The sequence below is a fragment of the Podarcis muralis genome, chromosome 12 (assembly GCF_964188315.1).
Source record: "Podarcis muralis chromosome 12, rPodMur119.hap1.1, whole genome shotgun sequence".
Classification (NCBI taxonomy): domain Eukaryota; kingdom Metazoa; phylum Chordata; class Lepidosauria; order Squamata; family Lacertidae; genus Podarcis; species Podarcis muralis.
The window spans coordinates 44,918,071-44,942,965 of NC_135666.1; the positions used below are offsets into that span (position 1 = coordinate 44,918,071).

Below are 24,895 nucleotides of genomic sequence, written 5' to 3' on the forward strand. Positions count from 1 at the left end.
CCCCCAGATGCACTATCCATGTATAAGATGACCCCCCCTTTCCCCCCATTATTTTCTCAGGAAAAATCCTCGTCTTATCTACGGAAAAGTACAATACTTTTGCCTTTTAAGCGTATTTGTGGCCCAGTGCTAGTTGATGTTGAGCTGCTGGTGCTCTGTGGGGCTGTATTGGGAGGATTATTTTTATTTTATTTTTTCTGGTATTCTGTTGTATGTTTTGTTATGCCCAGTAGCCCAAACAAATAAATTCTTCTGATGTATGATATGTAAAAATATATATATTCTTTAGATCTTAAAGACTGATTTAATAGAAGCTCTATCTCTCTCTCATTAATGCATTATGGTTATAATAATGCTGACATATGCAGGATATTAATTTTTCTTTTTATCATACATTAGATTAACTGAAACAGTTAGCAACTTTAAAGATCTTAGAAGTAGTAACATGGTGCTTTTGCAAAACCAAAACAGATGTGAAAAACCTGCATCTTTCCTGAACATGTATACACCATTATTCCTATCCAGGACAAAAATTGCTGGCATTTGTATGCCACCCCATAAATTTTTCTGGGAGGCGTATAACAAAAAAGCAATTTTAAAAAATATATAAATACATGTACAAAATAAAACACGAAAGCATGAATCAAAAACTACATAAATACAAACAAAAAAACCTCACCATACCCCCAGAATTAAAATACGGATTTATAAAATAAACAATAAAATAGTAATCTTATTAGATAAAATATAAATTTAATATATCTTAAGGAAAGGTGCACATTCTTTAGGTTTGTTTGCTACTGTTGTTGTTAGCAAAAGCAAAGAAATAAGATTTATATGCCTTCTATTCTGGATGCTCCACCTCTGACCAACTGACATGTCAGTTTCTTTTAAGACTATGGATTACAATGCTTAAAGAACACATATAAGGGTAGAGGAGTGAACATCTATTTTGGTTCTGCAGATTCTTCCATATGGCTTCTGCATGTGCCAGTGATACTTCAGATACCCAGAACTGCACCACTGTTGCCGCTTCCATCTACCAATAATCATGTCACAACAAAAAGGACAGGGGCAAGGCTTTCTCTGCTGCAAGGGAAAAGTCTTTGCTTAAGGTCACCACTGGGAGTTTCCATTGAAGGCAAACAGCAGACATTTGGAGAGGCAATTTTGGCCAGGAGAGAAGGTGTTAAGCTTCTCGCCACCACAACCACCCTCATGGTGCTGACATTATCTCACACTTTCCTGCAGCTACCTATTTACATAACACAAAATGTGCATGTTAATTTCATTCACACATTTGTTGATTTAAAAATCGTAAGCCCACCATTCATCTCCCAAAGGGAGCCCAGGGAGCCTCTTGAGAATAAAATTGCATACAAACAATTTTAAATAGCACCATAATTAGAGTGGCTCTTACTGGGATCGTTGAACTGAAAGAAGCTGCTAGACTTTTACCTGTTCTTCCGCATACAACCCTCTTCTTCTGTGGTCCTGGGTCCCAGTTATTTAAAAGCTGACCCTCTGTCAGGCTTCAGGCACCGAGGCTCTGGAACCAGAAGGGGCTATCAACCCAATTGGACTTGCAGCAGCTGCCTGGTCCAAAATCATCAGGGGTTAAGGCCAAGGCAACAAAGGAGGATCAAGAGAGCAAGGAGCAAGTGTGTAATCAAAACCGAGCCGGGATCAAGATTGAAGGCAGCATTCAGAGAAAGGGAGATGGCACTTAAAATAGAGACGAGTTCCTCAGAAGCAAGCTAAACTAGTAAGGTAAAAGGTAAGGTAAAGGACCCCTGGATGGTTAAGTCCAATCAAAGGAGACTATGGGGTGCAGAGCTCATCTCGCTTTCAGGCCAAGGAGGCGGGCGTTTGTCCTCAGACAGCTTTCCGGGTCATGTGGCCAGCATGACTAAACCGCTTCTGGCACAACAGAACACTGTGACGGAAGCCAGAGGGCACGGAAAAGCCGTTTACCTTCCCGTCGCGGTGGTACCTATTTATCTACTTGCACTGGTGTGCTTTCAAAGCTAGGCTGGCAGGAATTGGGACAGAGCAACGGGAGCTCACCCCATCACGGGGATTCGAACCACCGACCTTCTGATCGGCAAGCCCAAGAGGCTCAGTGGTTTAGACCACGGCGCCACAACCTAGTACCACAACCTAGTCACAAGTAGTAACTAATATGGTACCCTGTACAGGTTGTGGATTGCAATTCCTATCAGATTCAACTAGTACGGTCAGTGATAAGAGATGACAGGAACAGCTGGAAGGCAACATATTGGCTACCCCTGGCCTGGATAATGTCCTCAAAGGCACAGTCCTCAAGTCAACCAGGCTTGGTGGAAAAACAGTGAATGGGTGATGCAGGATATAAATGACTACTGGAGAGTTGGGGTTGAGGAACCACTTTCCACTCCAACGCTTTGTATTTTTCTCCTCAGCCCCCGATCAAGAAGATGCAAACATATTGCAACACGGAGGGTCTGAGAGTTAGAGAAGAAGACATTCAGTACGTTTCTGCATGAAGATGAAGCTTTCACCTGCCAGTGACATACTGTAATTCTGGCAAACACAACGGAGTAAAAATATAGGCCGATCTGTAACATTCTGATTGGTTAGCAAAACTGCCTACATTCAAGTGTGAGTCATTGAATGATGACATCCCAGGTGATGAAACGTATAGATGCAAATTAGCTGTCAGATACGGCCTACAGAAGTCTTAAGTCTTTTTTTATTGGGGGGGGGGGGGAGAGGCAGGTGAAAACAGACCCAGACATTGCTGCATCTAAGGTTTCCACATCTCTTGCAAGGAAGGAAGAGAAGAGACCCTGGTAACTGCTATAAAAAAAAAGCCTGGTTTAAAAGAAAATGTGTGAAAATTCAGGATGGACCTTGATAAGTGCCACATATGCTTCCAAGAGATAGCACAGGGTGGCAATAGGTCTGCGAGAAAGCTATTGCAGCACAGGTTTTTCTCTAAACCTGTAACAAGAGAAGAACAATATATTTATTTGAAGAGGTAAGCTGAAAGGCAGCACTTATATACAAGTGCTGTCATAGCCAGTTTCTCAGCACTTAAGAGTGCATAACATCACCATCCCTCGTTGAACTTTGGTTCTTTCTTTATAAAATTGCAATATGCCGCTTCTTCTGCGTCCCCCTCAGAAGCAACTCTCTGGTCCATGCCTTGAACATAAGATGTTTGAGGATCAGGCCAATGGAGCATCTACTCTAGACTCCTCTTCTCACAAGGGTCAGCCGGGGGCCTAGGGGAGCTTGCAAACAGACCTTGAGCACAACAGTGCTTTCCGCGCCTGCGGTTCCTGGCAACGGACATTGAGAGGCCGACAGTGGAGGTGGAACATAGCCATTGTGGCTAGCAGTCTCCTCCTCCATGAATTTGTCCAATCCAAAACTATCCAAGTTGGTGGCCATCCTGTTGGAGCAAATTCCATGGATGAACTCTGCGCTGCGTGAAGAAGTACTTTCTTTTGATTGTTCTGAAGCCTCCAACATTTCAGCTTCCTTGGATGTCAACAAGTTCTGCTGTTACGAGAAAGGCGGGAAAGCCTTTCTCTATCCACGAGACATCACCTTGCCAACAAAGGTCCGTATAGTAAAAGCTATGGTTTTCCCAGTAGTGATGTATGGAAGTGAGAGCTGGACCATAAAGAAGGCTGATCGCCGAAGAATTGATGCTTTTGAATTCTGGTGCTGGAGGAGACTCTTGAGAGTCCCATGGACTGCAAGAAGATCAAACCTATCCATTCTTAAGGAAATCAGCCCTGAATGCTCACTGGAAGGACAGATCGTGAAGCTGAGACTCCAATACTTTGGCCACCTCATGAGAAGAGAAGACTCCCTGGAAAAGACCCTGATGTTGGGAAAGATTGAGGGCACAAGGAGAAGGGGACGACAGAGGACGAAATGGTTGGACAGTGTTCTCGAAGCTACCAGCATGAGTTTGACCAAACTGTGGGAGGCAGTGGAAGACAGGAGGGCCTGGCATGCTCTGGTCCATGGGGTCACGAAGAGTCGGACACGACTAAACAACAACACTCCTATCATGTTGCCTCTTCCTCATCCTTTATCCAAACCCCAAAGTCACAAACACAGGAACTTTTCCTCCTAGGGGAGTTGTTCCCTGGTCAGCTTTTTGCCTCATCTCCTCTCTGGCCTTCCATCATCTCACTTCTGTCCAGCATGTTCAAGTTGTTAATGTGTGACATTCTAATGTATTTTTAATCTTTGTTGGAAGCCGCTCAGAGTGGCTGGGGAAACCCAGCCAGAAGGGCGGGGCACAAATAATAAATTATTATTATTTTGACCTTCTTCACCTTTTCCATCACCCTGATCACATGACACCTCTCCATAAATCCATACACTAGCTTCCTGTCTGTTCCTGGGTCCTTCACAACCTTCTCACCTTTACCTCCACATCTCTCCATTCTTATACCACAAAACATAGGTGCCTGAGCTTCATCCAGTGTGGTGTAGTGGTTCAGAGCAGTGGACTTGTAATCTGGTGAACCAGGTTCTATTCCCTGCTCCTCCACATGCAGCTGCTGGATGACCTTGGGCTAGTCACACTTCTCTGAAGTCTCTCAGCCTCACTCACCTCACAGAGTGTTTGTTGTGGGGGAGGAAGGGAAAGGAGATTGTTAGCCGCTTTGAGAGTCCGTAGGGTAGTGATAAAGCGGGATATCAAATCCAAACTCTTCATCCAACTCCACCACCCTCAGCCTTCTGCTGCACTTTTATTTCCTCAAATAAGACTGCCATTTCTCCCCTGTTGCCCCTTATACCTGGAACTGCCTTCCAGAATGCCCCTACGAGGTTATCTCACTTATGTCTTCCAGAGCTTTCCTCAAAACATTTTCCATGAAGTTATAGGCACAGCCCTTTAGTCCCAATACACTACTACGGTAACTTAACTAACGCGTGTGTAACTGAACTGTTTGTTGTTTACACCTGCCTCTGTTTCTCTCCCTTCTCTCCGTTAGACACAAAGGAGATATTTCAGAAATGACTGGTTCAAGGGTGAGGAACCTTTCCCAGTTTGAAGTCTACATTCCCTAGTGCGCAACCTTCCCCAGGGCCACATACCAGCAGCGGTTAGCGCCAGAAGCAAAAGCAGGTGGTGCAATGGCCATGACTTCTACCTTTCTACAGTGGGCGGCCACACACAAATCACAACATACGCATATCTGTATACTCAATGCGAGGAAGCAAGAGGCATCACCACTCTTCCAGGACACCTTTCAGCTCAGGCAAACCAAGGAGCAGGGCTGCTAATGGGTGATGCTTGGGAAGGGGACAACGCCTAAGAGACTCCCAAGGGCGGGATAGAGAGGTCTGGAATACTGCTTTTGGCCCCTGATATAGAGCTCCCCACCTGTTCTATATTATAAGACACACTATGGATTAAGCTATATAAATAAAACAACAGCAATCTGTTTCAGGGCTATAGCAATTCCCAGACCAGCAAGCATTTCAATTGTAATGACCAGAGAAAGAGCCACTTGTGATGCCTTGTTCTGCTTATGGAAATATTTCCCAGAGATGGTTGCCTGATGCTGACAATGCTACCTTTTGGAAACCTTTGATTTGCCTAGGCTCTGTTGAGGTGTAAGTGGGAGGAGGGTATTCCTCCCCACCCCCCCAACACAGACATTTTCCTAATGCTGTTGGTTTTTTCAATTTCTTTTTTTTCTTTTTCTTCACAACCATTTCAAAACTGTAAGCTAAGACCCTCCAAGCAGGGAAAGTCCCTGATTCACAGAAGCTGTCCCGGTTTCTGATTGTCCCACTTTTCCTCAGGATGTCCCTATTTTCATTGGACAGTATGGAATTATGCGACCCCCCAAGCCAAGGAGATAAGTAACTATAGGACCTTTAGAAGACATCTGAAGGCAGCCCTGTATATGTTTAATGTTAATGATTTTTTAAATATATTTTGGAAGCAACCTGGTGAGATGGGCTGGGTATAAATATTATGATTATTATTGAACAGGATGTCCCTATTTTCATTGCAGAAATGTTGGGAGGGTATGTGAGCTGCTCTGAAGGACTAATAAAGCAGCACAGGAGCTTCAGCAGAGTAAATAAAATAAAAGTCTGAGCAATACGCACATACATCAGGGTGGCAAAGGGATCACTAAAGCATATAGAAAGGGACACTCAATGACACTTTTGCCCCTCGAGAGCTAAGCAGTGGCTGCAAAGCCGATCCTCTGAAGAGTGTGGCCACATGATCAGCAGCAAATGCAGGAACTAATCCGCATGGCCTGCTCCATCTGGAAAGAGGCTCCGTTTAATTTGCCTTTGTCCAGCTCATCACTACTTACAGGAAAGCATCCAGAGCGTTTCCACAGGGATAGTCAGCTTTACGCAAGAAGAGCCTGACAAGCCACAGCAGCTGCAAACTACAACCCCCAGGATGCAACGCTCCCAGCAAAGCTTCGTAAGCCAGACGTCGCCCCCCACTGCAGACCCTGCTGCGAAAGCGGCGCTCGCCTGAGAGGCCGACGCTCCCGTGCGCCTCACGTGACGCGCAACCAAACCCGACCTCCTCTTAGCCTGCGAATGGTCGGGACCCTTGGCCAATCGCACCCTTCCACTTAGCACAGGCATTTCGCCATTGGTGGAGGCGGTTAGGGCCTCCGCCTCTCTCCATTCCGCGCCCTGCGGCTCTGGGCTCCGATTGGCCGCCGGCCTGCCCTTTTGAAGTACCTGTCGCTCTCTGACAGGTTAGTAGGGAGTTCCCTCACGGAAGGACGGACGGAGGAGAAGGAGGGAAAGGAGGGGTGAGCGGCAGGGGCGACAAGTGGGGCGGGGCCTCGCTGTTGGCTCCGCCCATCCTGGTGCGAATGTCATCGGATGCTTCGGCCTCAATTAACCACCTCTTTCCGCAGCCCCTTTCCGCGCGCGCGCCTCGTGGCACGTCACTCTCCCGTCAACGGCTTACAACACCGTCCCGAGCCAGCGTTGCCTCATACGGAAGCTTTTCTCTCTCCTCACCCGCGGCTTTTGCTCCGCCCACCTCGCGCTCTCGGCCCCGCCTCCTCCTCATCCCCTCCCCGCCCCCCGCCCTTCCCTTCCCTTCACATCGCGCGCGAGCTACTCCGGTCTCGCTCCCGCTCTCCGCCCGCCTCGCGCCGCACTGGGATGTTGGCGGCGGCATCGGGCGGCAGTTCCCGGGTCGCTGAGGAGATTCAGAAGGAGGAGGCGGTCGGCAGGAGGAGCCGCCGCTGCCGCCGCCGCCAGTGAAACGGGCGCGGTAAAGGCGCCGCTGCCTCGCCTCCCCTCCCTCCCTCCGTCGGAGAGCGCGCTGAGGGAAACGGGGCGGACTCTGCCCTTCTTCCTCCTCCTTCGCCGCGCGTGAGGCGGAGAGGCAAGCGAGGAGCCCCGGGGAGCAACATGGCGGAGCACTCGGCCCCCGACCACAAGCACAAGACCGGTGCCGCCGCCTCGTCGTCGTCGTCGTCCAACTCCGCCGCTTCCCAAGCGCTGGCCAACAGTAGGGGCTCCTCCTCCTCCTCGACGACGACCGGCGCCGGGCCCCCGGCGGGCGGGGGCGGCGGCGGCGGCCTGTCGGGGGGCCTGTCGCAGCCGGCGGGCTGGCAGTCGCTGCTCTCCTTCACCATCCTCTTCCTGGCCTGGCTGGCCGGCTTCAGCTCCAGGCTCTTCGCCGTCATCCGCTTCGAGAGCATCATCCACGAGTTCGACCCCTGGTAAGTGAGTTGGGGAGCAGGAGCCGGGGATCCCCCTCGCCTGCAGGCTGAGAGGCAGGACGCCGGCCCGGGTAGCCGGCGGGGGGACGTTAAACGGAGGAGGAACGGGGTCGACGCCGGCCCTCTGCACGACCGGGTTACCGGGAAGAGTCTCCCGGGGCCAAGCGCGGAAGGGACTCGGAGCACGCGGAGTGCTAGGCGTGGTTTTACGGGACCCTTTGTGGGTGAAAGGTCCCTTCCTGCGCCGGCAGATGCTCCGGAGCGGACAGGTAGACCTTGAGGGGCGGCTTCTTTCCATCCTGGGCCGAGAGGCCCCCCCCCCCCCAGCCCTGCTCATGCACTTCATTCGGCAAAACTTGTGCGGCGTCCGCTTCTCCTCGCCGCTGCGGCACGGGCGGCGTGTGCGTTGGAGGAGCAAGAGGAAGAAGGGGGGAATGGCTGCAGGGGAAGCGCGGAGAGAGAGAGAAGGCTGCTGCTTGACGGGACGCTGGTCCGGGAGAGGGGCAGGCGGAGTCTGCTGCTGCTGCGTACAGGTGGGTCGCCGTTAGGTGTAATAGCTGCGTGCTGTGGCAGAGGGGTCTGCAATCGTGTGCTAAGAGTAGGGAAATGAGTGCAATCCCACCAGGGGCTAAGCATTTCGCGCTCTTCCTCTGGATTTCTGCTTCCCCCAAGGGGGCATGTTGTGAACCGGGCTATGCGGAATCTCGGGGGACGGTCTGCACAGGATTTGGGACGGGAGAGCAAATCGGGAAGTTGGAAGGGGGTAACCTTGCTGGTCGGTAACCCCATCTGAAATACTGAAAATTAGTGTGGCGTTGGTGAAATGTGAGAGGTGATTTTTGATATTCAAGCTTTTTGATGTATTGGTAGGCATGCAGTGTCACTTTGCTTTAGGATGGTTTCTCATGAGACTTTGCTTTGTTTCCATGTAAAACAAGTATAGAGGTTTAATCCACATCCCATGGAACATACCACATGGCTGTGGTCTCTGCTAGAGAAAATGTATGAGTTGATTGCACGTCAAATTTTATCCAAATAGCACTGAGGCAAGTGCAGTCCCGAGGTCTATTTCTGCAGGCTCAGGAATACTTTCTGTGCTTAGTTGCCCCCATGCTGCATTGATTGGCTTTAAATTGACACTTTATGTTGTGGAACAGTTCATTTCTGAATGTAATGGCAGGTTTTAATGCATCATGATAGGGTTATTTCTGACTGAGAGCTTCCTGTGTCGCCACACGGTTGCATGGAGATGTACATTTCTGCCTTTATATTGGATTGCATCACTTACTTAATCTCATGATTTGCAGCCTGCCATGTGGACTACCATATTTCTCATAAGAGTGGGATGCATTTGAGAAACTGCCACACGTTAAACTGTGTGGAATCCTGAGAGCCACTTCACACATCACATCAGTAATGTGATTAGATTACAGTAGTAATTAGTGTTGTCAGTGTGGTGCAGTGGAATAGAAGTTTGACTTGGACAGGATCTAGATTCATGGCCCTTGTCAGCTATGAAGCTCACTGGATGATAGTGGGTTAGCCTTATTATGTACTTGTAGTTACTATCTTTCTGTCTAACCTGCTTCACAGGGTTGTTGAGAGGATAAAAGGGATCACAGCCTTATCTTCTTCTCTGAACCCTTTGGGGTGAGACACCAGTGTAATAATAATTACATGTCAGTGGACAGTTGTATGTTGTGCAGAAAGAATTAAATGGTTTTTAGTGTACCATACCACAGGTCTGTGTACAGTCTTGTCCGTGTCAAACCAGATGACGTGCTTTATGTTTCTCTCTTGAGGAAAACATACAGCTCAGTAGTAGAGTACAGTACATGATTTAGCTGTAGAGGATCTTACATTCACTATCTGGAGAAAGAATTTCAAATTAGAAGGATCTCAGGGCCAAGCTACATGCATTGTCAGGAGGGCCTTTATCAGATCTCTCCCCTCTTTCAAAGGTAATAATAGCCACAGGAGGGAAATATACTTGGAGCCATGGTACTGGGTGAATCCCTTGCCCCAAGTAGTGGGATTGGAGTGTCTATTTGCCCCCCCCCCCTTCTAGAGCAAATAACAGCTTGGGGTGGGATTAAGAGGGGGGAAATGGCACAGGATTTGTCACTTCCCTAGTGATATGTGTACTATGGGTTTTCTGCAGCAGGACAAATAGGAGCTCTGGAGAAGGTCAATTCAAATAAGGCATAGCATATGTGTGTTCCTCTTTCCCTCACTCATTTAGCAAAGCAAAATACAGTGCAAGATCTGTTCAGTGATCTCCGGCATGTATATCATATCAGCCTACCTTGAGCCTTAGAGAGCTGCTGTCAGTCAGAGTAAAGAATATGGACTAGTACTCTGAGTCTGTATATGGCAGTTTCATATATTTTCTTCAATGCTTGGACCAGCTACGTGTGTGTGTTGAAGCAGCTGTACCTCTAATTGTTAATGTTTTAGTGGATGCATGCTGTGTGTCTGTAACATGCACCTATCAGAATAAAGCTGCTGATGTGGCCCTGAGCACTTAACGTTGCACTTAGCAAAGGCAAGAGAAAACAGGTTTAAAATAATCAAATAGAAGTAGTTTGAAAGCAAAGGATAAAAATGGTGGTGGGTACACTCTCATATAATAGATTCTTTTTTTAAAAAAACTTGATATGACACATAAATTGGAGGTTTAAGCATATTGACTATTAATATTGGATAAACACTTTTGCATTTTATTGTCACTAAAAATGAATTCTATGAAAGTGTTTGCTAAAATCAGTTTCAAAGGTTCCATTACACCCCTGCTCTGACTAAACCTGCAGTCCCATGAACAACTGAAAGCCCCACTGATCAAAGTGAAACTTAATTATGAGTAAACATACTTAGGATTGCATTGTTTGAAACAGGACTTAAGATGGAGCTGTACAAAAAGGATTCTCGGTGGCTTTGATTAAGACACATTGGAGAAAGTAAAGCAATCTGGGACACTGCTGAGAGGCACTGAACCTGCTACTTGTTCCAAGGATTGGTGACTATGATTATGTTAAACCTGTGAATAGATTTTGTGTGTGTGTCCCACAGTGCTTTGGTAAGAAAGTGAAATAAAGACATATTTGGAGTACCACTTGCATGTGTCCTTCTGTATACTTCTGTCCACCTCTATTGATACCACCTGCTGTTGATAGGCAATAGATATATAAAGGAAAAATAACCAGAGCTGAGTCGAAACAGAGGTAGCATCATAGACATTTTTTATTCTGTGTAGTCAGCCCCCCCCCCCCCGAAAAATTGTTTGCACCCCTTTCAAGAGAGGGTGTGTAAGTTTTCCCAAGAGAGCAAGAAGAGGGAGTGTTCTCTAAATCAATTCATTTGTGTATATTTAGCTGCGGGGATGTACATTTGGAGCGACATCACTATTCTTCTGTTGCAGCTACTCATGCATAACTATGCATGACTAAAGCTGGATCAGAGCAAAAGTCTTGCTGTGCAGTGCTGACAGCAACACAGGGAGAGTTGGCCCAGTTGGCTCAATAACAAAGATGCAGTTTCTCTTGCCACTTTCACTTAGACCTCGGTGACAATATCACATAGCCATATCTGCTTACACAGTGACATAGTGCCACCCTGTTCCCCAGTGTGATTGGCTTGGATCATGTTTTGAGAGATGTCCTAAAATAGGCTGAAACAGCAGCATAATGGGACTGAAATAGGTGTAAAAAACAGTGTGGACTTTTGAGGAGCTTTTCACATACCTCAACAGGTCACTTTTATTCTTTATGAGGGTTCAAATATAAACATTCGTTGCAGTGCTAGAAAAATTAGACGTGTAAATGAATGAACAAAGGATTCCTGTGTGGAAAAAATCCATTGTGCTAATAAACTTCTAAAACTGACCATGTTAACAGTTGCATTATCCCATTGTGATTTGCACTAGCTGCCAAATAGTTTCTGGGCTCAATTCAAGGCGCTGATATAAAACCTTTAAAGCATTTAGCTTGGGACCTGGATGACTCAAGAACTGCCCTTTTTCTGCATGCTCCAAGCATCAGCACATGCAAAAGTGTTCCCAAGAGAGCTCCAGATCAACCTCAAGAGGTGCCAGCTAGATAAAAGGTGTGGTGTATTGAGTCCCATCATTCTGTTCCTTCTTGTGTCTGGTAAAGTTATGGCTTTTTAATAAGGCTGTTGACTGATTAAATAACTTCCACACTAGCTTTAGGCAGTGTTTCTTTTAATGACTTATGGATTTGTTAATTTGTGTTATTGTATTGGGCTTAGTTTATTTTATCTGTTGGCTGCCTTTAAATAAATAAAGCAGGTTTTTTAAAATGAATATTAAAAAAATTCAGTGACCTAGTTCATATGTAATCCAAACAGGCTAACATGCAGATTCTGGGAGATCAGACTGCTTTTCTCCTCCTCCTGTCCTGCTGGCGCCTTGCTGCTATGAGCTAAGCCATAGTTTGGCATAGCACTGAATCTGAATCAGTGCTCATGGTTTACACCACTCCAGACAAACCATGAACTGTAAACAAGGTTTGTTCTAAGATTTACAGTTTGTGGTTTGTCATCGGGGTATAAACCACAAGTCTGGTTTCAGTTGTAACACTTAGCCAAACTTTAACTTAGTTCATAGCAGAGCAGTGGCAGCAGGACTGCAGAAGGAATAAATCAGCTGTAATCTTTTTTCTAGTGGCCAGCACATTTGCTCATTCATGCTAAGCCATAGTTTGACTTAACATTAAGAGTGAACCAGGCCATTATATTGTCCAGTTCCATTTGTATATGCAACCTTAGTGACAGGAAGCTGAATACAAAACTAATTTTGTTGAATACATAATCATTTTATGAATGCAATTTCATTGCTTGAATTTAAAACTAGGTGCTGGGATCATGCAATTAGAACCATTCAGTTAGTTCATGAGCCAATACTGCAGAAGTTGAGGCTTCTTTGAGAAGCATATTTCTGACATGGCATGGGGGGATGCTTGAAGAAGAAATAGTATAAAATCCCACTGGGTACACCCAAGGAAGCTCTTAGGTATTCCATAGCAGTTCGTAAATGACTTGTTTCAAATGTTGCAGTGGCTCATTGTGCCAAAGTTCCTTACCACTAGCCTCTTGAAGGTAGAAAGCTATACAAGCTGAGGTCCTTCACCAGTTACAATACAGTCACTGTGTTTATGTGATTATGCAACCTTACCATCTGTTTTGCATAAGTAAAATGAATAGATTATTGAAGGCCAGGATTATTACCAAAATCAGAAATGCAACAGAGATTTCTTTTATTATTAATAATAATAATAATAATTACTTTCCCAAATATAACCATGTTTATCTATGTATGCTTTTGATACACTTGCTAGATTATCCTTTAAATTGTGTGACTCCATGTGGGTTGAATGAACAAGTAGAAATAAGTTATACATCATCATCATGATCTGGCTTCTATGCCTTGGACAGAATACAGTTGTACATCCATCGTCTTTTCACAATTTATAAACTGTACAAATATTAGAAAAAACGTATTTCATATGCCATATTTTTCTGTGTATAAGATGCCCCCATGTATAAGACACCCCCTACTTTTGGGGACCCCAAATTTAGAAAATGGGCATATGCATTATTCATGTATAAGAAGCCCCCAGATGTTGTAACATTATTTTAAAGTACAAAACCCCTAGTCTTATACACAGAAAAGTACGGTACAGTGGTACCTCTGGATGCAAACAGGATCTGTTCCGGAGCCCCATTCGCATCATGAGCAGAACACAACCCGCATCTGCGCGGGTCGCAATTCGCCGCTTCTGCACATGCGCGTGACATCATTTTGAGTGTCTGCACATGCATGAGCGGCGAAACCCAGAAGTAACCCTTTCTGGCACTTCTGGGTCGCCGCAGGATGTCACCTAAAAAGATTTAACCCGAAGCGTCTTTAACCCGAGGTATGACTGTACTTCGCTTTTCAGACTTAATCTTTGGTCTGTTTCTGGTTCAGTGAAAGAGGGCTCTCTTAATTCCATAATTTTTGCAAGCCACAAAACTGTTACAAATGACTTCTACAGCCTCTTCATCATTTGTAGTATTGGTTTACTGAAATTGGTTTTAGATTATGTAGCCTCTAACAAGGGCTTTCCAGTATGTGCTTCTAAAGATACTTTGGCTGCCTTATCTTTTATTATTTACATGGTTAGTACATTCATCTGTAGTGGTCATCTGTCTAACCTGCTCAGTCACTGGGCCAATTCGCTTACTGAAAAAAGGGGCTCCTTGAGTTGTATGGATTTTTCCCCTTACATCAGTAGGTAAGTTAATTAGAATTATAAGCCACAAAAATGAAGTGATCTTCCAGAAAACTCATTTCAGTATGGTATACTCCTTTGTGCTTCCTCTTTGTTGTAGCAAGTGCAATTATTTGAGCATATGAACTCCAGCTAATAGCTTATTTAAACTTTTTTTGGTAAGTCCTTCAAAAAAGTTTTTGTCAAGCATTATAGAATAATCACTGATTTGTCATATTATTTTTCATGGTGATTCTTACGGTAGCTGCAATTGTGTCTGTTTATACATGCAGCTACTTCACTTCCTCCCTCCATCTCCAAACACAGAAGTGCTCAAAGCAGATGACATAATAAAGAAATGGCCAAGGAAACAACATCAGTTTATGAATGAATGAGCAGAAAAACTGAGAGCCAGGACTAAGCAAAAAGAAAAACAGAGACAGCACCTAAATTAAGTACCCAGTGGAAAATAATAGTGTTCAAGAGGTGATAGAATACTAGGAGATGCAAGACAGAAAGTCCTGCATTTCAGGGCTTTTTCATAACTGCAAAGGGCTTTTTGTACCTCTCAACTAGCCATATCTCAGAAGGCAACATGATGTTCAGAATGGCCTCATCAGGTGTGAAGAAAAGCAGTCCATTAGATATTGTGGTCCTAAGCTGTTATGCTGTTATCACCCTTAAATCCCATATTTCACAAATAGATAAAAATAATGTGTTAGGAATGACCTCCATTATCTTCAAACAAAAATTCATGGTAAAACAAATGTTCAAAAAAATCAGTTCAGAATTTTAGACACTTGCTTTGAAAATAAGATGTTTTATGCTTTTATGTTTCAAACAAGTTCAGGATGCAAATGTAATGTGTGAGCAGTTACAAGTAGGTAGCATGTAGGAGAACAAGATAGTATTTATGAAGTTAAGGTAAATTTCAGTTTTAAAGTAAAAAGAGGTTATACTTGATTAGTAATAAAGTGGTATAGGGTCTGAGAGGCATGAAATATAACTATCTGGTTTTAGGCTGCATTATCTGCATCATTATTTGTTACCTGATTGCAGTAAGGACAACAACAAAACTATCTAAACTTTTAGGAAACTAACATTCTGTATAAATGTTAAATGAAATATACTGTGGCTATCCAATTATATGGTTTCACATTAGATTACCACAGAATCAAATCTGATCATCTTTAAAACAGTATCCAGGACCACAATAAATACTTCTGTGCATTGTTACTTTTATTGATAAGAAGTGACCCAGCCTTCATTACATAGACTTCATTTGCAAATCAGGTTTTATAGATCAGCTTGTTTCGAAGCCAGTGATCTTCTCTCAATAATATACTTCATTTTTGTTAACGTGTTCCACCATGTCAACAGAACGTTAGTGGCTTATATTTAACTTTCAAAGTGATGATGGTAAAAGCTAACATTTTTTTTTCTATTTGTGGTTATTATTTTCTTTAAAGTGTACAGGAAAATTGCAAAATATATTTGAAACAGTGCTTTCTAACGCCATTGAACCTACTTCTGTGAGCATATCATTCCTTCCCCTCCACTGGATCTCTGTTATTTCCTACCAGTTCAGAATATCAACTTTAAATTTTCTTTACATTTTTTGATATCTGTCCAGAATGTAATGTACATATGGAACTTATTTAGGACAACTAAGTTGTGGTTTACTAAAGTGGCTTGTTTCAGCAAACCATAGATAAATTACCAACGGTATGCATTCTGAAAATAATGTTGTTAAACTGTGGTCAAAATGGAGGTGAAAGCTTCACAAATCCTCCTCACGGATGCATTGGAAAGGGAGGGAAATCGTACAAGCCTGTGGGGAGACTAGGCTCTGCTCCACTTGTCCCCTTTAAGTTAGTGGTAATGGGGAACATTTAGTCATCCAGATGTTGTTAGACTCTAACACACATCCACTGTAGCCAGCAAGTAGTAGTCAAGAATTATGAGAGTTATATTCTGGCAGGTAGCAGGTTCCCCATCCCTATATTATGGTAAACCATGGTTTATCATGATGCCAGAATGAGCAAATGTGGTATGATTTCAAAATCTCCAAATTTTGTCCATTTCAGTGGGGTAATTATGCAGGAAATACTGTTGAAGGCGAAAAAGAGGCACTGGCCTTTCCCTTTGATTTTTTTTTTTTAAAATGTGACAGTATCATAGCAGTGAGGGCAGATTTTAAATGATCCATATGTTACTATATATGCCAACTTGATCTGATCACCTGTTAATTAGGGGAACATCTCTTCCTTCTTCAAAAGCCTTCCAATTTTTGCATGCGAATGAAGACTGACTGTGATTTTTTTATGCTGGGTTCTCCAATAGCTAGTTTCGCGCGCGCACACACACACACACACACACACATTCAGTCTACAAAAATGAGATTTAAACTAGGTTGGTTTGTGGCTTGCTGTGGCCATATAGACTGCCCTGATAAGGTAAAACTTTCTACAAGCTTATCCCCCCTAGATTTTAGTTCCTGAGCTATAAGTTTTTTACAGGATTTACTCCATGAGAAATACAATAACTTCCTGTAGTGCTGGAAACTTCCAGGGAATATTTTCATGGGGGACTACATTTGCCATTTCTCGGAGCAGAAATGGCAGTTTTATTACGTTTCTTCTTTAGTTGTCTTGGTAGTGGGTTCAGAGACCATGCATCATTGCTCAGACTTTAATTAGGAATAGAAAGGAGTTCTGAACTCTTAAAGGTATATTACTAAAGGCATTCAATGTCTGATCCACATATGTAGCAGGCTGCACAGTGGATACAGGCCAGGTTAAACACAGTTTCGTTCAGATGAGTGTAAGCCTTGTTTTACAACCAACTAGAAAACATACCATTACTCCCAGTTAGAAGTTAGAATGATACCACTTGTTTCCAATGTATCTAACAGCGGTATCTGTCCATGTAGTAACACTTTGCTGTGGAACCTTTTCAAATGCATTAATCCCAAGACTAAACAAGATGTGATATTTATAATGTGTTTTGACTTTGTGTGCAAGCCAGACCACTTGACTGACGTCTAGTTTGGACCTTTGGCTCTTAACTGCATATTTAAACAAAAACATTGAATTATTTTAGCTGAACTTTAGTTGTCAATATACTGAATTAGTGAGATCAAACTTAGATGAAGTAGAAATCTAATTTTAGTTAAATCAAGGCAATATCCTGCAGTTCTATAGCCTATAAACGGAGTCTTGGCAGCCCCAGTTCCCTAACTCACTATGATATGCCATTTTCTATTAGTGTAGTTTTTCACAGAAGGAAGGATCATCACTTTGAAAAGGGAAGAAAAATATCCTACACATGCTTATTTAAACTTTTACCTGCCATTAGTTAGTTTGACTTATCTGAACCTGCCTCAGAATCTCGATGAAAGAGGGTTGCCTTGTGTAGTTCTGCCTCATTATCTCCTCTGAAACATTTTTACAGCCACTTTAGAGTAGCATACAATATCTGAGTCAAATGTAGGCCAGAATTTCAAGATGTGGATAATTTTTGATGTCACTTTTTAATTATATTGATATTAAGACTGGTATCATTTCTTAAGGCCTATCTTTCTCCCTTAAAACATTTCTGATTCTTCCAGCTGGCAGTTTTAAAATTATATGAGCTACAGTCCATGGTACATAATGAGCTTATAAGGCTGCTTAACTCATTGTACGTATGTGAGTTTTGTTGTCCCTTGTTCAAGTGTATGCAGATTCTTCTTGCCTGCCCGCCTGCATCAGATGGAAACCAGCCTTTGATTGCTTGAAAGTAAATCCAGGAGCTCTTGGAGGAAACTGATTTTCTAGATCCATTTCCATCAGAATTTAGGCCTGGTTTTGGCACAAAAAGTGTTTTGGTCGCCCTGTACAATGACTTCTATTGGGAGAGAGACAGGAAAAAATTGTCCTTGTTAATTTGCCTTGACCTCTCAGCAGCTTTTGATACCATGCATTATGATATCCTAGAGCAGCTGTCCAAGTTAGGGGTGGGTGGCACTACTTTGTGGTGGTTCCAGTTCTACTTGGATGGTCATTTCCAGAGGGTGATGCATGAGCAGTGTTCTTCCACCCTGGGAAGACTTCAGTGTGCTGTTCCTCATGCTTCAAGTTTAATATGTATATGAAATCACTGAGTGGGGTCATCTGGAGTATTGGAGTATGTTGTCAACAATATGGGGATGACACACAGCCCTACTTCTCCTTTACAACTGCAGGTGTGGCAGTGGTTGTGCAGGGCTGTTGTATTGGCTCTGTAATGGACAAGATGAGAACTAAGAAACTGAAGCTCAATCCAGACTGAGTTAATGTTTGTGGGTGGTTCTCTAGATGGATAGAAGGTAGCCAGTGTTAGAAACTGGGATAGAAAAACTAGGAGCCAAGTGGCTCCTGGGAACTGGGTTGTGGGTGCCAAAACAGAATGTCTAGTCACCATTGTGGGGGGTCGGCAACACTTTTTATTTATTATTTTGGTAAGCAGGAACTAATACACAATTCAAATAAGTGTCACATTGTTAATATCATATTTTTAGCAGAAATTGTTTACATGTTTAATTTGGTGTTTACAATAAAAATATTGGTTCCATACTTCAGTTTTCAAAACACTCTACTTTTTGTTTTTAAACTCCTTAACATGTTGTCTACCGTTAACATATATTTTGAGGCTTCAAAGCACATACATATCAGTAATCCTTGAGTGTTGGCCAGGCTCAAAACATGGCACCCAGACTTTTTGAGGTGCTCGCAAATGGAGAATCTTTAGGTGCAAAATGCGCCTGGTGCCTTGCTAATTTCGAACCTGGAGGTAGCCTGCTCTTCATGGGATTATACTCCCTCTGAAGGAGCTGATATGCACCTTGGGGTTCCTTCTCAATCCATTGCTGTTGCTTAAGGCTCAGTTGGCCTCAGTTGTGTGGAGTGCCTTCCATCATCTTCAACTGGTGGCCTACCCGCGGCCCCTTTCTGGACAGGGATAACCTAACTACTGTTGTCTATGCTCTGGTAATGTCTAGGTTAGATTACTGCAATATGTTATATGTGGGGCTGCCTCTGAAGATGGTTCAGAAGCGTCAGCTGGTGCAGAATTCAGCCAGGTTGCTCACCAAACCATTTGAGCATGTAACATTACTGTTGGCCCGACTGCACTGGCTGCCAGTTGGTTTCTAGGTCCAATTCAAAGTGCTGATTTTGACCTACAAACCCTTAAGCAGCTCAGGACCAAAATACCTGAAGGACATCCTTTCCTTGTGTGAACTGGCCCAGACCCTGCAATTATCATCTGAGACCCTTCTTCATGTTCCCCTCTGCAAGAGGTATGAAGGGTGAAAACACAAGTGTGAACCTTTGTTGTAGTGGCTCCACACTTAGGGAGTGCTCTCCTCAGGGAGGCATTCCTGACATTTTCATTAGATATCTTTAGGGGCCAGGCAAAAACATTCTTCTTCTCCCAGGCCTTTGGCTAATTAAACAATCTATTTTCTTCTAAACTGTGGAGGTGGGAGTTATTGGAGGGTTTTGGTATGTAGTTTTCGTGTTTTGTAAACTGCCCTGTGATTTTTGGATAAAGGGCGATAATAGAAATTTAATTGATAATAATGATAATCTGCTTTCTGTTTCTAAAACAAAACAAACCCATGTCTATATGGATATGTGAAGAATATCATAAATTGTAAGTGGCAGCAAGTTACAAAACATTCAAATAACATAATTTTAAATAAAAGGGACCTGTCTGTGAAGTACTCTACAAGTGGCAATTATAATATAAGAACAGAAATAACATCGTGCTGCAAAGTAAGCTTAAACAGAAATCTATATAAAATCAAAGCATATCTGAAATAAGGAAGGAACTAAACAGGCAATGTCCTGGCAACTGCTAGTACGTAAGGGTCTAAAACTGATAACTTTTTTTAAGGAGTATGCATGGCTTCCTTTACCTAAATGTTTTGAGATTGTCAACCACCTGGACTGGATAAGAGTAAAAGAACTGAAATTAAATCTGGATGAGAGGTGCTTTTGGTTAGAAGGCATATCGGCCTGTACTGGAAAGGATTGTATTCTAACTTACAAGACCAGGTTCATAGTTTAGGAGTACTCCTGGATCTAGTCTTGTTATTAGCTGCTCAGATGTCAGGAGAGTTTCTGTCCAGCTTTGGCTGGTGTGCCAGTCCATTCCTAGTCCTGGTCATACATGCATACATTTTGACTGGGGCTAGTGGTCTGTCAGCTGCACTGGCTTCCATTCTGTTTTGACTGCAGTTCAAGATGCTGGTTATTTTGTAGAAAACCCTAAGTAGCTTGAAACCAAGCTTCTCGAAGCAATGTCTCCTCTTATGTGAATCTGCCCTGTTCTTTAAGATCAGCTGTTGAGACCCTCTTTTGTGTACCATTGCCTTTTAAGGCAAGAACTTTCTCGGGGGTGGCACCCAATAAGCGGAACCCTGTCCCAAGAGGTTGGGCTACTCTATTTGGGTTCTGCTGGCACACACTTTTTATTCTGCAGCTGCTGCTTATGGCACTGATTGTATTCTTTGTTTTATGCTACTATTTTTAGTTAATAATTACAGTGGTGCCCCACAAGACGAATGCCTCGCAAGACGAAAAACTCGCTAGACGAAAGGGTTTTCCGTTTTTTGAGTCGTTCCGCAAGACGAATTTCCCTATGGGCTTGCTTCGCAAGACGAAACATCTTGCGAGTTCTTGCGAGTTTGTTTCCTTTTTCTTAAAGCCGCTAAGCCACTAATAGCCGTGCTTCGCAAGACGAAAAAACCGCAAGACGAAGAGACTCGCGGAACGGATTAATTTCGTCTTGCGAGGCACCACTGTAGTGTTATAAAGGTAGGGATTGTGGTTACTTTTATGCTTGCATTGTATCTGTAAACTGCACTGAGCAACTCCTTTATTCAGGGGGAAGGGGTGCGACTTTTAAAAAATAGGTGCGTTTATTAACAAACCCTTCCCTTTATTTGGGAGGTCATAGCTTAAGGAATTGGTGAAGAATCTGGTTGAAGTTTGTTGAAGATTGGTAGCTTGGTGATGAAGTTGAAGTTGAAATTATAAATGCAGATTTCAGTTCGGTCATAAGAATGAATATTGTTATGAATTGCAGAGGGGGGTCAGTGTGAGTGATACCCTGGGTCCCTTGCAGTTGTTGGGATCATGTATCTGTGAGAGTGGAATATTTAAGAGGAAGCTTGCCAAAGCAGTTCCTTTGTCAAACTAATAGCTTTGGCTGGCTTGTTAAGTACCATGATTTAGCATATCCAAAGAAGTTGTCCTGTGCCATAGAAACAAATGGATGGGCCTTTCTCCATCCACATCACCTGTCTGATAGGTAGAAGAACAATAGCCAGAGTTGTTATTTGTGTAAGCTGAAAAGCTGGAGACTAAGTTGGAGAACAGATATGCCTTCCTCTATGCTGGATTTTGTGGTTCTGCTTGAAACCTAATGGAGAAGCAAGATCTGTTAGACTCGTGTTAGTGCTTGAGCCCCTCCATCCTATGGGCAGGTTGCCTGTATGTGTAAATAAAACCATATACCCTGAAGACACCAGAGTCTTTGCTGACCTTCATTGGAAGGTAACAGAACCTTGAGTAAAGTGCAGGCACTCCTGGAGTCTCACTTCTTGGAGTTTGAGGGGGTGCCTAACAGTATTTTCAATTTTCACATTCCTTTCTAACTTGGATCAAGAGTAGTAAGCTGTTAGCAATGTCAGACTTCTACTCACCAAGTGGAACTATGGGTTTGATCCAGGCTAACTTAGTTACGTTTGGATCACATTGATATCTACAAGGCTTAAATCATGATTAATCCTGTTGAGATCAATGTGACAAATTAAAGTTCAGCTAAATTTGTTCAGATCCAGTCCCATGTATTTGAAAAGCTGTCTGACAAATACATTTACATAAAATAAGTAGATTTAATTGCTTAAAGAAACCTATTAAATTTTACCATTTTTTTCTAGGTTTAACTACAGATCAACACATCATCTTGCGTCACATGGATTTTATGAATTCCTAAACTGGTTTGACGAAAGAGCATGGTATCCACTAGGAAGAATAGTAGGTGGGACTGTAAGTACCAGAAAATGTAATCAAGTTTTAAGAAAATGTCCATTTATAAATGAATACTGTTACTTCCATTCCATGTTTGAGTTTTTAACTCCATTTATATCAGATTTTAAAATTTCAATTACAGCAAGTATGTAAAAAATAAGCTGTTTTTCAATTAAGTTTAAAGTGTTCATATTTATATTTATCTCAGTATTGAATCATGACCAACTAGCAGGACCAGGATCTGGGAGATCCAGATTCGAATCCCTACTCAGTCATGAAGCTCACTGGGTGGCGTTAGGCCAGTCACAACCCCTTACCCTCCCTCACAGGGTCGTCATAGGGATTAACTGAGGTGGGGAGTGAACCATGTGCTCCTTGGAGAAAAAGGTGGGATATAAATGTAATAAGCTCTTCTGCTTACCTGCTTAAGAAAGCTGGAGGGGCCAGCCAGATGGAGATGTCAATCACCAACCTGGCATCCAGAAATCTCCACATATTTGCAGTTGAACCTGCGCCAGTCACATAATGTACTTGGTGAATTTCTAACTCTGGACAGAATAGTCCCTAGGACGGTTCAATTTTAGAACTGTAATATAGATAGCTTTTATAAGAGAAAGGTATTAGTGAGCTGTGTACGCAGAACTAATTCAAAAGCTTGTAGTTCAAAAACATTCATATGAGAAAATGTTCTTGCAAACAAAAGATTCAACTTCTATGTTTTTCACGATAGGGTTGTGGTAGAATATAATTGCTGTTGTACTGCAGAAATGTTTTGCATGAACCATCTCTGATGGATATAGATGTGTCCTTGAACACCAGTTAGCTCCTTTTTCAATCTAAGAAGTGCTGTTTGAGTAGATTTACAAGATGCTAGTCAATAAAACGAATCCTTGCGCATTTGATCAATAAAACATTTAATGAAATCAATTTGTTCCTCTTTTTAAAAATCCTGATTTTTCTGTTCTAATTTGAATTATTATATCATAAAGCATAGCTCTGCCAATTTTAGCAGCAAACCGTGTCAATATTGCTTGATGTGGTTGTGTAATAGTTTTGGGTTACTCAATTTAGCTTTATATTAGGGTGCTTTCCCTTAATACGTATAACTTACACCATAAACTTTCAAAATCAGAAGTACTATTTCTGAAATAAACTATTTGATGCTTTCTGCTGTGGTTTCAGCAAATGAAATTCAGTAAATAAGTGATAGCTATATTACTTTTGGCAACCCTGAGGAAGGGCTGTAGCTCAGCAGAACACCCACCTTGCATGCAGAAAGTCCCAGATTCAACCCCCAGCATCTCTAGGTAGGGCTAGGAACATCCCCTGTCTGAACCTCTGGAGAGCTGCTGCCAGTTGTGTAGACAGTACTAAGTTAGATGAACCAATGACCTGACGTTGTTGTTGTTGTTGTTGTTGTTGTTGTTGTTAATATTAATAAATCATTATTTATTATTTATACCCCACACATCTGGCTGGGTTTCCCCAGCCACTCTGGGCTACTTCCAACAAAATATTAAAATACAATAGTCTGTTAAATATTAAAAGCTTTCCTAAACAGGGCTGCCTTCAGATGTCTTCTAAAAGTCTGGTAGTTGTTTTTCTCTTTGACATCTGGTGGGAGAGCGTTCCACAGGGCGGGTGACACTACCGAGAAGGCCCGTTGCCTGGTTCCCTGTAACTTGGCTTCTTGCAGCGAGGGAACTGCTAGAAGGCTCTCAGACCTGGACCTCAGTGTCCAGGCTGAACGATGGGGGTGGAGACGCTCCTTCAGGTATCCTGGGCCGAGGCCGTTTAGGGTTCTAAAGGTCAGCACCAAGACTTTGAATTCTGCTCGGAAACGTACTGGGAGCCAATGTAGGTCTTTTAAGACCGATGTTATGTGGTCTCGGCAGCCACTCCCAGTCACCAGTCTAGCTGCCGCATTCTCAATTAGTTGTAGTTTCCAGGTCACCTTCAAAGGTAGCCCCACATAGAGCGCATTGTAGTAGTCTAAGCGAGAGATAACTAGAACATGCACCACTCTGGCAAGACAGTCCACAGGCAGATAGGGTCTCAGCCTGCGCATCAGATGGAGCTGGTAAACAGCTGCCGTGGACACAGAATTGACCTGCACCTCCATGGACAGCTGTGAGTCCAAGATGACTCCCAGGCTGCACACCTGGTCCTCAGGACTCCTACACACCTGCCTGCCTTCTGTCCCCCAAAAACAGTACTTCTGTCTTGTCAGGATTCAACCTCAATCTGTTAGCCTCCAACCACCTCCAGACACTCACACAGGACCTTCACCAGTTCTGATTTGAAAGAGAGGTAGAGCTGGATATCATCCACATACTGATGAACACTCAGCCCAAACCTCCTGATGATCTCTCCCAGCTTCCTATGTTCCTATTTGCCAGCTATCATACCTCATGGCCTTCTTTTAGGCAATTCAAGATGTACAAACATTTAATGAGGTATGTTCTTTTTGGGAAAAAAAGTGTCTGAAAGAATACAGGCCATCTGTGGTAGGATCCTTAGAAATACCCCCTTTAAAATATTTGCATGAATAGTCTCTCTGCTCCCCACCCCCAATCTTTTTGTTCCCCCCTGTAGAGGCTGCTTTTGAGATTGCTTCTCTTGTTTATCTTGTACCCTTTTCCCTAGCTGCTGCTGGATTCATTTAACTGGATAGGGTTTAATGCTCCAGATTTTCTAGTTAATGGCCTATGTGCTTTTTGAACATTAGCTTTATGCTCATTTGGATTTTAAATACAAGTAGATCCATACAGGCGGTGTTGAGAAAAATCCTGGGCCCCCCCTCATAAAACATGAGTTTTTTGCTTGCAATCTA

The 24,895-nt window shown here is 43.2% G+C and overlaps 1 protein-coding gene across 1 annotated transcript in view; it reads left to right on the forward strand.

The window, feature by feature from the left end:
• Positions 1-7,036: 7,036 nt before the first annotated feature.
• Positions 7,037-24,895, forward strand: part of STT3B (STT3 oligosaccharyltransferase complex catalytic subunit B) — a 43,588-nt gene continuing 25,729 nt past the window's right edge. The window contains exons 1-2 of the mRNA XM_028749699.2: positions 7,037-7,733; positions 21,972-22,080. Coding sequence (XP_028605532.2) covers positions 7,420-7,733; positions 21,972-22,080 — 423 coding nt within the window. The 5' untranslated portion in view covers positions 7,037-7,419. The remainder of the gene's footprint in view (positions 7,734-21,971; positions 22,081-24,895) is intronic.